The sequence below is a fragment of the Dermochelys coriacea genome, chromosome 5 (assembly GCF_009764565.3).
Source record: "Dermochelys coriacea isolate rDerCor1 chromosome 5, rDerCor1.pri.v4, whole genome shotgun sequence".
Lineage (NCBI taxonomy): Eukaryota > Metazoa > Chordata > Testudines > Dermochelyidae > Dermochelys > Dermochelys coriacea.
Window position 1 is genome coordinate 110,496,513 of NC_050072.1, and position 12,381 is coordinate 110,508,893.

Consider the following 12,381-nt stretch of genomic DNA (forward strand, 5'->3'; position numbering starts at 1 on the left):
GGAATAAGGCAGCATGGAAAGCATGTATAGGAAGTTCATGCAGTACAACAAGTGAGGGATCCTGACTGGAAAAGAGGAGTGGGATATGCCACATCAGCATATCCCACAGTCAGCTCCACCTGCAGACCTCTTATGGAATACCACTCAAACTAAAGCAGCCTCCACCTCTGGTAGAAACCGCAGGGGAGGACAACAACAGTAAAGTGGCCTGCCCTCCCTCAGGGTGAATCAATGTACACTTCCCTGCACCAAGTTCAGAGCATTAGCTTCCCAGTGTAGCCAGACAATGGAGGGGAGTATATCCCAGTCAAGCGCCTTGCATTGAAAATACTCTTCCCACAACCTCTAGATGTCTCAATATAAAGAATGGTAGGTTGAGTGCATCAGCTGATCTTAGGCATTTGGTGAAGGAGAGGTGACCTCCTAGGTAGTTAGAACCCAAAGCATTTGGAGTGTTTGTTTGTTTTTCTTACACTAGTCTCAACATTCTCTATTGCATTTTTTAATTTAAAATAAAAGTCTCATGACAAGGTCTTTGGTTCTGCACTGTTATCCAGTGTAGAAGACACTCACTCTTCTGCCAAAACTGCCACAGAGGGAATGCCCCTTAATACAATTTTTTTTTTATCTGTTGCTGCTATTCCATCCGTCTCTTCCACCCTCTCTGTGCTGAATTGTCCCGTCAGCCATTGGGAGGAATCAGTGATTTCAGAGGTGTGCTAGGAAAGCGAACAGATTCCCCCACCTATTGTGTTTATTGCTTCATGGCCATCCACCCTCCCTAAGCTGTCTGTAAAAAAAGACCAGAAGTTACCTAGAAATTAGACCTGTACGTCCCCATTATGCCAAAGCTGAAACATTTCCAGCAAATTTTAATTTGTTGATTAGTCTTAACTGAACTGTCACAAATTTTCCTATGTGATAGCCAGGCAAAGACTGCAGTACTATGGCATCTCTGTAGCCAAAACACTGCTTGCATTGCCTTTTTTCACAACAAAAGCTGAGATTCCAACTGAGAGATTCCCCACTGTAGACTCCACATGGTTGGGTTGGAATTTGCTTATCACCTCCCCCTTATCTTCTGTTTTTCAGATGCAGATAAGTGCTTCAGCTATTTTTCCATGAAACAAGTGTCGTTTGTTTGAGGTTTCCACAGATATTTTTCATTTCTTTTATAATCATGGTGATGTTTTTAATTGAAATTTTACTCCTGGCACCACTGGCATAATCTCAGTGGGCATTTCAGAAAGCAGTCTGAACTCTGTGGGCCACATTTCCAAAAGTCAAGTCCTAGATTATGTCTAGAAAATACACACAGGCACAGTTAGTGCTGACAACTTGGGCCTGCATCTACAAAGGAGCTGGTAATAGCTCCTCTTAAGTGATCATCCTCCTCACAGTGTGTATGGTAACACCTATTGTTTCATGTTCTCTGTGTATCTGTGTATATAAATCTCCCCACTGTATTTTCCACTGAATGCATCCAATGAAGTGAGCTGTAGCTCATGAAAGCTTATGCTCAAATAAATTTGTTAGTCCCTAAGGTGCCACAAGTACTCCTTTTCTTTTTGCGAATACAGACTATCACGGCTGCTACTCTGAAACTGGAGGTAATTTTGAAAGCAAATGGGTTCTCTTGCCTAGTTATTCTTTGTATGTGAAAAACCGGATTCTTAGAGGCAGAGCACTAAACTGTGCCCAGACAGAGGTGGGCTAGAGTGACTTTAAGCATCTTTGATCACCCTCCTGATCTGGGGCTTCTTTGCAGCTTGGGATCTATCTAAATTACAGCAGCTTCTCTAGGCTGCCCTACTGGCTGCACCACTGCCTGGAATCCCTATATTAGGGGTTGCTAGGGGGACCTTAAGGCTGCCTTCTGCAGTTCCTTGCCAGGGAAATCCTCCCCAACCTGGCTCTGGGGCTTTTAGGATCTCCTTTACACTGCTATGGCAATTTTATCTGGCATAAAAGGGACATAGCAAGGGTGAGAATCTCAACCTATCTGATAAAAATTCTGATCACACAAGAAGTCTGTGGGAAAGTCAGGAACTGAATCCAGATGTCCTGAATCCCATTCTAGTATCTTAACAACAAGAACATCCTTCTTTTCACTACCCAGTTAGCCATGCTTCATACCTGAATTGGCACTGAAGTGTAGCTTTTACCATTCTACTATATAGGACTCCATTACATTTACTACTGTACTGTTAGCTCAGGTACTGGCTTACCTAGAGATGCGCCCCAAACTGCAAAATTCAAATCTGAATCTGGACCCAAACATCAGACATGTTCATATCTGGGATTTTGATTTAGACTTATCTGCAATCTTAATGTATTATTAACTATACTTTTATGGGAAATATATCATTGCACATAATTTTATATAATGTTCTCTCAATAGTAATGCAGTACTATATGAAACAAAATCTACGTAGTCTCCCCAGCTACATCAGCAGCTTGATAAAGTCAAGAAGATACACTTTATGTTTGGAACTATGGTGAGAAGTTGATTTCTAGTCATGGTGAAAGTTCAGGACATTTATCATCTGGGTAGGAAAGTGCGCCAAAGGAAAGTGCATCACAAAATGGCAAGTCAAAAATGTGTAGATGATAGTAGTTATATTTTTCTGTAGCACTTCTTCCATTTCTATTATTCATTAAACTACCATCCTGTACTTCTGCAAAGGATAGCAGATAAGCATCTGTCTCTTTAAAAAGACCATAGTGAAAATTACATCATCGCACTTCAGAAAATAAATATTGTGTCTGCCATTTGGAGTTCTCTTCTATGAGCTATATTAGAAGCAATTCGAGGGAGTCCCTCTGCACAATTTAGCATTCAGACACAAATGATAAAAATTTGAAAGCCCTCAACAAAGCTTCCGTTATGCTTGGCAGTAATTGCTATGTTTGTTGGCGGTCTCAGCAGAGAGGCCAAGAAATGATAGGAGGTGGAGACTGATCAGTCCATTGAGTGGTTTGCATTTAGGGTGGGGAAGATTGCACTGGCAATGACCTTGCTTTACCTTTTCAACTGATGAGTTAAAACAGTGGTTCTCAACCAGGAGTCCGGGGCCCCATGGGGGACTGCAAGCAGGTTTTAGAGGGTCCGCCAACAGGGCTGACATTAGACTTCCTGGAGTCCAGGGCAGAAAGCTGAAGCCCCACCGCCTGGGGCTGAAGCCTAGGGCCCCAAAGCCTGCCACTCAGGGCTGAAGCCAAATCCTGAGAAACTTAGCTTTGTGGTACTCCCTGTGGCATGTGGCCCTGGGCAACTGACCTATTTGCTACCTCCTAACACTGACCCTGGCTTTTGTATTCAGAAAAACAGTTGTTGTGGCACAGGTGGGCCATGGAGTTTTTATAGCATGTTGGAGGAGCCTCAGAAAGAAAAAGGTTGAGAACGTTGCATTAAAAGACTTTGTTCTCCCAATATGGCATATTTCACAATTAATTAATTCATTGTAAAATTAAAACTGATATGCCAACACGTACCTGGATCAAACTGAATGAGCTTAGAGCGAGTCACAGTAAAATCCTTTCCCAATGTAGCAGACACTTCATTAACCTAAGAAGAAATTAAACAAAAAATACCATACAATGGAGAAGCTCAATCTTTCCAAATCTTTTTAGTCTATTTAACCAAACCAATGCAGTCTAGTGAAGAAAAATAAATCTTGCCAGTTTAAACAGGAGAAAAAAACCTCAAATCCAACCTCGCCTTTGGGTTAAAAGTCATAATATAAAAGCTTATTGTGCATCTTGTCCTTTCACTTCTCAAATCACTACATAAATAGCATCATTTAGCATTTTTATTCAGCAAAATCTGGGGCCATAGTTATAGCTGGCACTTGGAGACTGATATAATAGCTCCCTAAAAGTGTACACTGTACAGCTGGCCTGGGTGATTGGAGCTGGGGTTAGCCTAGTCAGAGTAAAAGTATCCTCACAGCCTTCCTGCATTACTGTGTTCTCACTGTTTCTGCACTCACCTGTATGTATCTGGGAGCATATCCCATAGTTCTGTGCACTGATATGTTCTGGGATTCTTTCCCAGTCAATTGGGTCAATTGCAGGAGAATTTGTCCGTCCCTTGGGGAAATTGTGGGAAGGGCATTTGAGGATTATCAGCTCTTGAGAGATCTTACCACCGCTTGTATCCTCACTGCAGAGTTGGTGGGTTCCAGCCCAAGATAAAACACCACTTGGGCTTTAAACCAAGCAAGCATGGGTTCAAAGTGCAAATAACTACAAGCTTGAGGGTTGTGCATGTGGATGATAGGGGCTGTGTGGCAAAAACATGGGGAGGAGCACAGGCTAAGATGTAGATATACCCAAACAGTACTTCGTAACACTACAACATCAGCATTCCTGTGTGCCAGCATCCAGCCCTTCACCTGCGGGCCTTGTGCTCCCATTTCTACTGAGAGTAGGAATAGTTTGTGTGCAGGGCTATCTATGGGCACCATTGCCTAGTCAGGGTGGGCATGTACATATACATGAGGAAGCAGGGGGAACCATGGCTCTCCATGACTTTTCACAGGAGGTAGAATTTGGGAGGCCAATTTCCACCCTGTATTCTTACTGCTGGGCTTGATTTATCTGGCCTACAGGTGCCATATGCTCAGTACCAACCAGAAAATGACCCTTAGAGTATAAACCAGCGGTTCTCAACCCGCAGGCCGCATGCGGCCCAATTAGCACACAGCTGCGGCCCAGCTCAGCTGTGCACTAAAGGTAATGGGCTCCAGGATCCCAGCTGCTGCCCAGCCCCACAAAGCAGGGTCGGGGTTCTGGGGCCCCACACAGCAGGGGTCGCAGTCCCTGCTCTCCATCCCACGCCCAGCTGTCCGCTCCTGGCCCCACTCTGTGGAGGTGTCTCTGAATGGAGGACGCTGAGCATAGGGGTTTATGTGTGGTGGGGGGGTTAGGCAGGGGACACTGGTTCTCAACCTGCGGCCCAGGTAACACTTCGTGGGCTGAATCTGTGGCCCACAATGATAAATAGGTTGAGAACCACTGATGTAAACAATCCTATGCATGATAAAGGGAAAAACAGCCTGAGATACACCGTTTTGGAGTCAATCTTAACCCCACTGAAATCAATGACAAAATTTCCATTGATCTCAGCGAGGATAGGATCAGACTCTATGTTCTCAGTTAGAGCTATTTCTGCCATCAGTCTACAACTCCTGATCTAGCTGTGTTATAAGCTGCTGAACCAAAACATGCTATGCTAGTCAGAGAAACTGTATTAGCACTGTACGAACAAGAACAGAATCTTGACAAACACAGCTTGAACTGTATGTCCTCTTTGCTGATATAGCGCATGATTACTTGCTTACCAACCCAATCAAACAGCTCATGTAATTACAAGAAGGAAAGTAACTGCCCCAGACCATTATTCACTTCCAACTCGAACTTTATTTTTAACCGTACCTTCACTGCAATAAAGGCAGAATCTATGGAGTGCCCCGATCTGGTGATTTTCAAAGACAACATTCCCACATTCTCACATACTTCGTACTCAGCCTGTTGCATTTCAATTTGAGACCACCTCAGTTCCAGACTGTAGGGGGGAGGGGGGGAGGAAAGAAAATCTGTGTGAAAAACTCTTTTGCAGTCCACAGGGATCCCTCCTGCTGACTATGGCTTTGGTACAGGTGACATTTCTCTCTTGATTGTTGATTCAGTGAATACACAAAGCAAGTTTCTGTTTTCAAATCAGTGGGTTTGTTTGTGAGATTGTGTTAATTAGAGATAGGAGAAACAGTTAAATAAATTAAGAATTCCAACTGAGTCTTCACCTACCCACTGAACCAAATGTGAACATCTTCTCAGGGCCAAATCCTATTCCCACTTAAGTCAGTGGAAGTTTTGTCATGAACTTCTATGGGACCAAGATCTGATCCTAGGAACTGTTTGGCTAAGCCAAATTCTCTCTCTCCTGTTTGATTTCAAATAAGGCCATTGTTTCTTCCCTCCATTTAGTTTTATTTTACTGTGACTCTCCAGTATTCTCCCTGTATCATTGCCTCTTCCTTCTTACAGCCAGCTCCCTTACCTACTCAACTCCTGTAGTTCCTCTATTCCCACAGGCAACTCTGGCTGCCTTTCAAACCAGCTCCCAGAAACTGCTGAATTCAAATCTTGTATAAAACACCCCACAGAATCACTTAGGAGGGAATTGGGCTGGACTTATTGTAAGTCACAAGTTGGGAATGGTGGAGAAAAACATGGGATGAGCCCTCTTGAAAGGTTGAGCTTAAAGAAGGGGCTGAGTGGAGAGTCAGAGATGAACTGAGAGAATGCCTCAGCGATGACACTTATGAATCATTATCTAGAAAGCTTCCAAACTTTTGGGGGTATGACCATCTCTAGTGCTATTGGATGTTATCCCCAACACACACACACACACACACAGCGCCTTGGCACTAATGGGAAAACAAACCCCTTCTGAACCAATTTGTAAAGTCTGTAATGTACGGACTGTCTATATACCAAGTGTAATGTTAGTGTGGGGGCTGCTGGAAATGGTTTCACATTAAAGGCTTAAAAGATAAAAATCGATATTATAAATGTATGCCTTGAAGAAGAGCAAAGAGGCCTTTGCATATTTCTGTGGAGCACTAGGACCCCGAGTATGCGTTGGTGAGTGCTTTGATGTCAATCATCCATCATTCCTGCACTGAGCTCCTCTTTGGCAATGTCTTCACACTTTACTGCATCTGATGTGATTTCCTGAGTATCATTCTTGTCTCTCAGCTTTTCTACATGAGGAAACCGACTGACATAGCCATACCCCAAATACTATTCCAATATAGCTCTTCTGGAATAACTCCCCCCTGAGAACTCAGTTCCAAAATGAATATGATTTTATTCACCTAATTAATCTAGAATAAAATCACTTTTATTTCAGAACTCAGTGCCCGTACAGGGGAGTTATTTTGGAATAGCTAAATTATACCAGAACAGATAGAGCAGAATAGATATTCCTCTGCAGCTATGCCAGAAAACTCCCCCAATGTAGAGAAGGCCTAAGTTACATGCTAAGAATCACAATACAGGGACCTTTAATTTTTTCACGTATTGTAAAGCACACTGTATAGCACTAGGAATTAGAATAGTTACCCTCAGCCTATCCACATTTCAGGAAATGTTCAAAGTCTGATCCTGTACTAATTCAGCATCATTCAAATCAATGTTTGTGCTTTTATTGAAATAACATGCACTTTCAAGTCATCGCCATTTTTTGAGTGTGCTATCATTGTATTATACATTCAAATAAACCCAACTCCACCATTTTAATGCAAGGTTATATTTGGAGTTTTTCATTAAAAAACCAACACCCTGGTGTCCTGGCCAAACTCCAGTCCAGTTAATTACTGTACATTCTACCTCTCTAAAATTCCCCCTGAATTTTCAATGTGAGAAACTGTTATTCTTCAGGTGTCAGAGTAGCAGTCGTGTTAGTCTGTATCCGCAAAAAGGACAGGATGACTTGTGGCACCTTAGAGACTAACACATTTATTTGAGCATCAGCTTTCGTGAGCTACAGCCCACTTCACTGGATGCAACTGTAGCTCACGAAAGCTGATGCTCAAATAAATGTGTTAGTCTCTAAGGTGCCACAAGTCCTCCTGTCTTTTTTGTTATTCTTCAGCTTCCTTCCTAAAAAAATGTGGTCTCTGGTGCTGACATACAATAGTTCCCAGATTCCACCCCAGAGTTGGCTGCATCAAAATGGTGGGTAAGTGGTACATAGTGAAAAAAATGTGTACAATAATAATTCATCTTTGAGAATGTACAGTGCTATAACAAAGTGCCTAGGTTAGCCATGTTCATATGAGGTTGACTATAGAGGCATCTATTGACATAGTCTGGTACTGCATTAACTTCAGCCCCAACTATCAATGCCTTTTCTCACTACTCCATGGTGAAGCAGTGTTCAGATAGTTCTTGTGAAATCAACTGTCTCTCCCTTCTTTTTTTATTCCCCGGGGTCTGGTTTGTAGATACGAAGTGTAGCACACGTGGCTAGCCCTGACCATCTTTCTTGTTCACTTCCAATTAAACAAGTTGGTTCAACACTCAGTTGAATTTTCAGAAATAAAATAGAAACATTTCTAGCCAAATAGAATTTTGCTCACTGAGGACTTGTCTGCACAGGAACACACAAAGTTAATCTGAATTAACTAAGAGTGTGAATGTAAACTAAATCAGTTAAATTGCATTAAACCCCTGTATGGACATTCTCATTCAGAATTAAAATGGTCTTGATTCGGGTTAGCTTAATTTACTTCCAAAGTGATGCTGTCTCCTTCATTAGTTATCATTATCAGAGAGCATTTTAGCTGAAATGAGGGAAACAAATGAACTGATTCCCCAGTATCATATCAACTAAGACACACACGCACACACACTGGATTCATGGGGTTTATCACAGGCTAAGGTGAAACTTCAGTGGGTGCCTGTTAAAATGTTGGCAGCACATGAGTGGGAAGAAGAGGGTCCCTGCATTTTCTCCCCTCAATGTACCCATGCAAAATATAGCCCATACAGTTTTTATTACTTGATGTTTTCTATTTGTTGCTTTGGAAAGCCCATTGCTCTAGAGTGACCTCCAGCTGCAAGAGGATGTATGTGAAGCTGACAGCCTGGTCCAAGGCAGTATTTGAACTCCAAGCTTATGGGCCTCATTCTCATTTACAGTTAGGCTCCTTTATACCTCTCTGAAAGGGTAATGTAAAGGGGAGAATAAGAGCGTGAGTGTGTGCATGGTCATGTATAGTGAGAAATGTGGTATTTGACTGAAAACTGGTCCTTTGTATTTCTTCAATCCAAAAGGACAACAGCTCCCCATTCTTTTACAGTCATTCATAAGGAATATCTCTTTAGTCTTTTACTCAGAGTTTCATGAAAAAGTGCTGCAATATGAACCTGAGAAACTGTATATACATTTTTTTTCTTCAGCTTCAAAACCAACAATAGCTGATTTGACTTAAGGCAGAAAGTAGTCCCAATGCACAAGTCATGCACATTGTATTGAACTGTTTAGAATAGAAAATCTAAGTTACGTTTGGGGGGCAGCAGAGTTTCCGGTGGGATCTGTGACTTGAAACTCCAAGCTGTCTGAATTCACCTCCCAGGATGGATTGATGACATAAAGTATGATTTTGCCATTTAAATCCTTTTGGCTGAATCCTTCCTGGATAAATCTACCTGGGAAAGAGGAGAAACATTAAGATAAATCAAAATCCAGTTAAACAAGAGTTAGCAAAAACCACATGATTTGAACTGATTATTATAAAACTTTTTCTTTGTTAACTCTTAGAATTCTGCAGCATAGTACATAGATCTTCCAGAAATCTACCCGTTCCTCTGCATAGTGCACTGCAGTGTTTACTAACCCCCCACCCCCCCCCGCCCGGCAATTATCCAGTTCCCAAGTGACATCACATCAAATGACCTGGGTACGATTCGCTTCCTTTGTTCACTATTTATCATTGTTTTTCCTGCCATTAAGCTTATAACACATCTGTGATACATCGGGCTTTGTCCCTTTCTACACTGATGTTTCAAGCTTCATTTGCAAAAAGCAGTTCTTGAGTTGTAGCTACAAAATATGCTATCAGGGTGTTTAGAATTCATTACTGACTTATATTTGGGTGCTGGTATGGGACATTTTTTATCATAGTCCAGCCTCCCAAAGAAGTCTAGAATCAGAACTCAGTTTGTTCTACCACAGCTGAGAGGTCCTATATTTTGATAGGGGCACAGGGTTTGAAATCTGCCCCAGTGTGTCTCAAGATGTTTTAGATCATCATATGAAGAGGTTAAAGAACACAATACCTGTTGTTATATTTTCCAGGTAGCCATAACGTGGACCTCGTAAAATCTTAAAAATGACTTGATCCTCTTCTGTATCGGGGTCATATGCCTTCAAGGACCTGGCAGTAATGTAAATCCCATAATTGCCATTTTTCAGGAGCTCCACATCTGAAGAACAACGGAGGTGAACAATTTTTGGTGCAGTTTTGTCCAAATGGTCCACCTGAGTCAAGGTTAAAAATAACAAATGTACATTTGTTTCACATATCAGACCTTATTTAAAAAAAAAAAGGTTGAGTACACAGGTACTAGCTGAAATCTGACTCAAGACTTTGGTAATCTCACCCACTGACCTGGTCAATTTAACCTCCCCAACCTGAGCTACCTTCGCATCTCCATCCCTAACCATATACTGACTTGCATTACTGCCGTCGACATCTGCCTCCCCCCCGCCAACCCCCACCGTGGCTCCTGCATCCCATGAGCTTCCCATGAAACTACTTTCCTCATCCCCATCCATCTTCCAGCTTTCTTGTGAATAGGAATTCTGAGCCCCAGAAGCCTCTTTGCTAAATCTGTACTTTGACATTTCTCAGGCTTTGCTATACAATGCAGTCTGGGTCACTTGATGCTAAAACATGCCAGATTATACAAGAACTTAAAGCAGAGGCACCTGGGCCTAATGCTGACACTCTGAGAACTTTTAAAGGTGGGGGAAACCAGAGACCAAAGGAAAGATCATAAAAAGGAGGAACTGGGTCAGACTTATGGGAGGCAACTGATAGGGATTCAGAATTCATGACCAGGGAAGAATAGAAATCCAGCTTGCAAGCAAAGGGAGCTAAGCATTGAGATTGGTGAGAACAGAGAACTCCCTAATGGAGCAGAATTGAATGAAAGGTTCTAGTTCAGTTCTAGGGCAGGGCTGAAGTTTGAATAGATTCTTGTAAGATCTGTAAAACATACCTTCCATCACAGAACAGTTATAGACTATCAAATTGAGTATTTTCTCCTGGATGTGACCCATGACTGATGCTTCAGTAGTCTTAACACCACCCCGCCACTCTGAGTGTAGTTTATTATGCAATATACCTTTGGGGAAAATGTGGGATTTCATCCTCACCATAACTGGAGTTAACTTTGGGGCCTTAACACTTGAGGATTGAAAACACTTATAACATTCATCTCAGCTAGTGAAACAAATATTGCATTTTTTCCTATTCTTATGTCTAATCCATTTTTGAACTATTTGCTTCAGTAATACCCTATGGCAATGAGTTCCATTGGTTAATTATCGTATTAGCCCATCCCTACCTCAATCTTCAATTGCTGAGTGTCTGAAACTGAGAAGCAAGTAAGCACTAGCACTATGCCCATTGAGGCCAATATTTTTATATCTATTAATTAACCTTATTATTTTATTCATCTTTTTTAAACAGGCCTGTTGGCCATACTTACCTGAATGGTGAATGCCACAGGCTCCATTTGCACCTTCCCATCTATGATGAAGCCGTAATTAGTCCTATCTGTTGCAACAAAGGTAAATCTGTCAATCTGGGAAGCCCCTCCTCCGTGTCTATATGCCATGTCCATGTTGTCCACATCTTGTTGGGTGAAATTGTGATGCAGCAGCACAGCCCCACGGTAGAACAGATGGCCATATTGAGGGAGCTGTGCCAAGAGGAAAGTAAGGTGCTCTGAGGGAGTGTCGGGATCTGAAAGCTGCAGGACGTCAGGAGAAAGGAGTGCCATAGTGCCTTCCACTAATCTTAACCCCTTGTTCCTAGACACTATGGGCAAAGCTTGGTCCACTGTCTCCAACGTGATCTCGAACGTTCCATGTTTAGTCTTCAGTCCGTTGCTGATGATAAATCTGGCAAAGAGAGGCAAGGCAGCCTTCAGCATGTGTTCTTGATTCACCATCTACTGAAATGAAATGATAATACACACCTTTACTAAAGGATTTGCCTCACGGTGACTCTGAAACATACATCAAAAACTGGATCTCTGACAGTTTCCTGCTTTTCTTTTGACTCAAACCCAGACCAAACTGGGGATAGTCATACAACTTAGGGTATCAAGTATCAGAAGAGTAGCCGTGTTAGTCTGGATCTGTAAAAGCGGCAAAGAGTCCTGCGGCACAGGACTCTTTGCAACTTAGGGTATGTCTACCCTGCAATTTTTCTGTGAATAAACTACACACAATGCTGATGAAAGATTCTCACTTGCCAAAGTCTTCATTCAGTTACTTTTGTCATTACCTAACTGGCAAAGACCTTCTCCTCAGTTAGCCAGCTCAGCCCTTAAGTGGCTGGAGAGCCTAGTGGTATGGCTCTTACCCAGAGGTCCTGAATTCAAATCCCAGAGGATAGCAATGTGCACTAAGGACTAAGTGCACTTACACTATTCATCTAAGTGGAAAGATTTGCTTTGCAAAGAGCTGTTCTCTGTGGTGATATATTTCCCTTATTCTCACTGCAACCCCCAAAATATACTGCACTTTGTGTGCGTGTGTTATCATGTTCACAAGTGTAAATTAACATGGGAAAG

The 12,381-nt window shown here is 42.2% G+C and overlaps 1 protein-coding gene across 6 annotated transcripts in view; it reads right to left on the bottom strand.

The window, feature by feature from the left end:
* FREM1 (FRAS1 related extracellular matrix 1) overlaps positions 1–12,381 on the bottom strand; it is a 111,165-nt gene that overhangs the window by 28,244 nt on the left and 70,540 nt on the right. For 2 of the 6 annotated variants that reach the window (XM_043514867.1, XM_038402814.2), the window contains 5 exons: positions 11,290–11,704; positions 9,853–10,054; positions 9,078–9,222; positions 5,440–5,569; positions 3,496–3,568 (listed from right to left, as the gene is read on the bottom strand). In XM_043514867.1, the coding sequence (XP_043370802.1) occupies positions 3,496–3,568; positions 5,440–5,569; positions 9,078–9,222; positions 9,853–10,054; positions 11,290–11,704 (965 nt within the window). Of the gene's footprint in view, positions 1–3,495; positions 3,569–5,439; positions 5,570–9,077; positions 9,223–9,852; positions 10,055–11,289; positions 11,758–12,381 lie in introns of those variants that run through there. The other 4 variants (XM_043514871.1, XM_043514870.1, XM_043514869.1 and 1 more) reach the window with 4 other exon arrangements.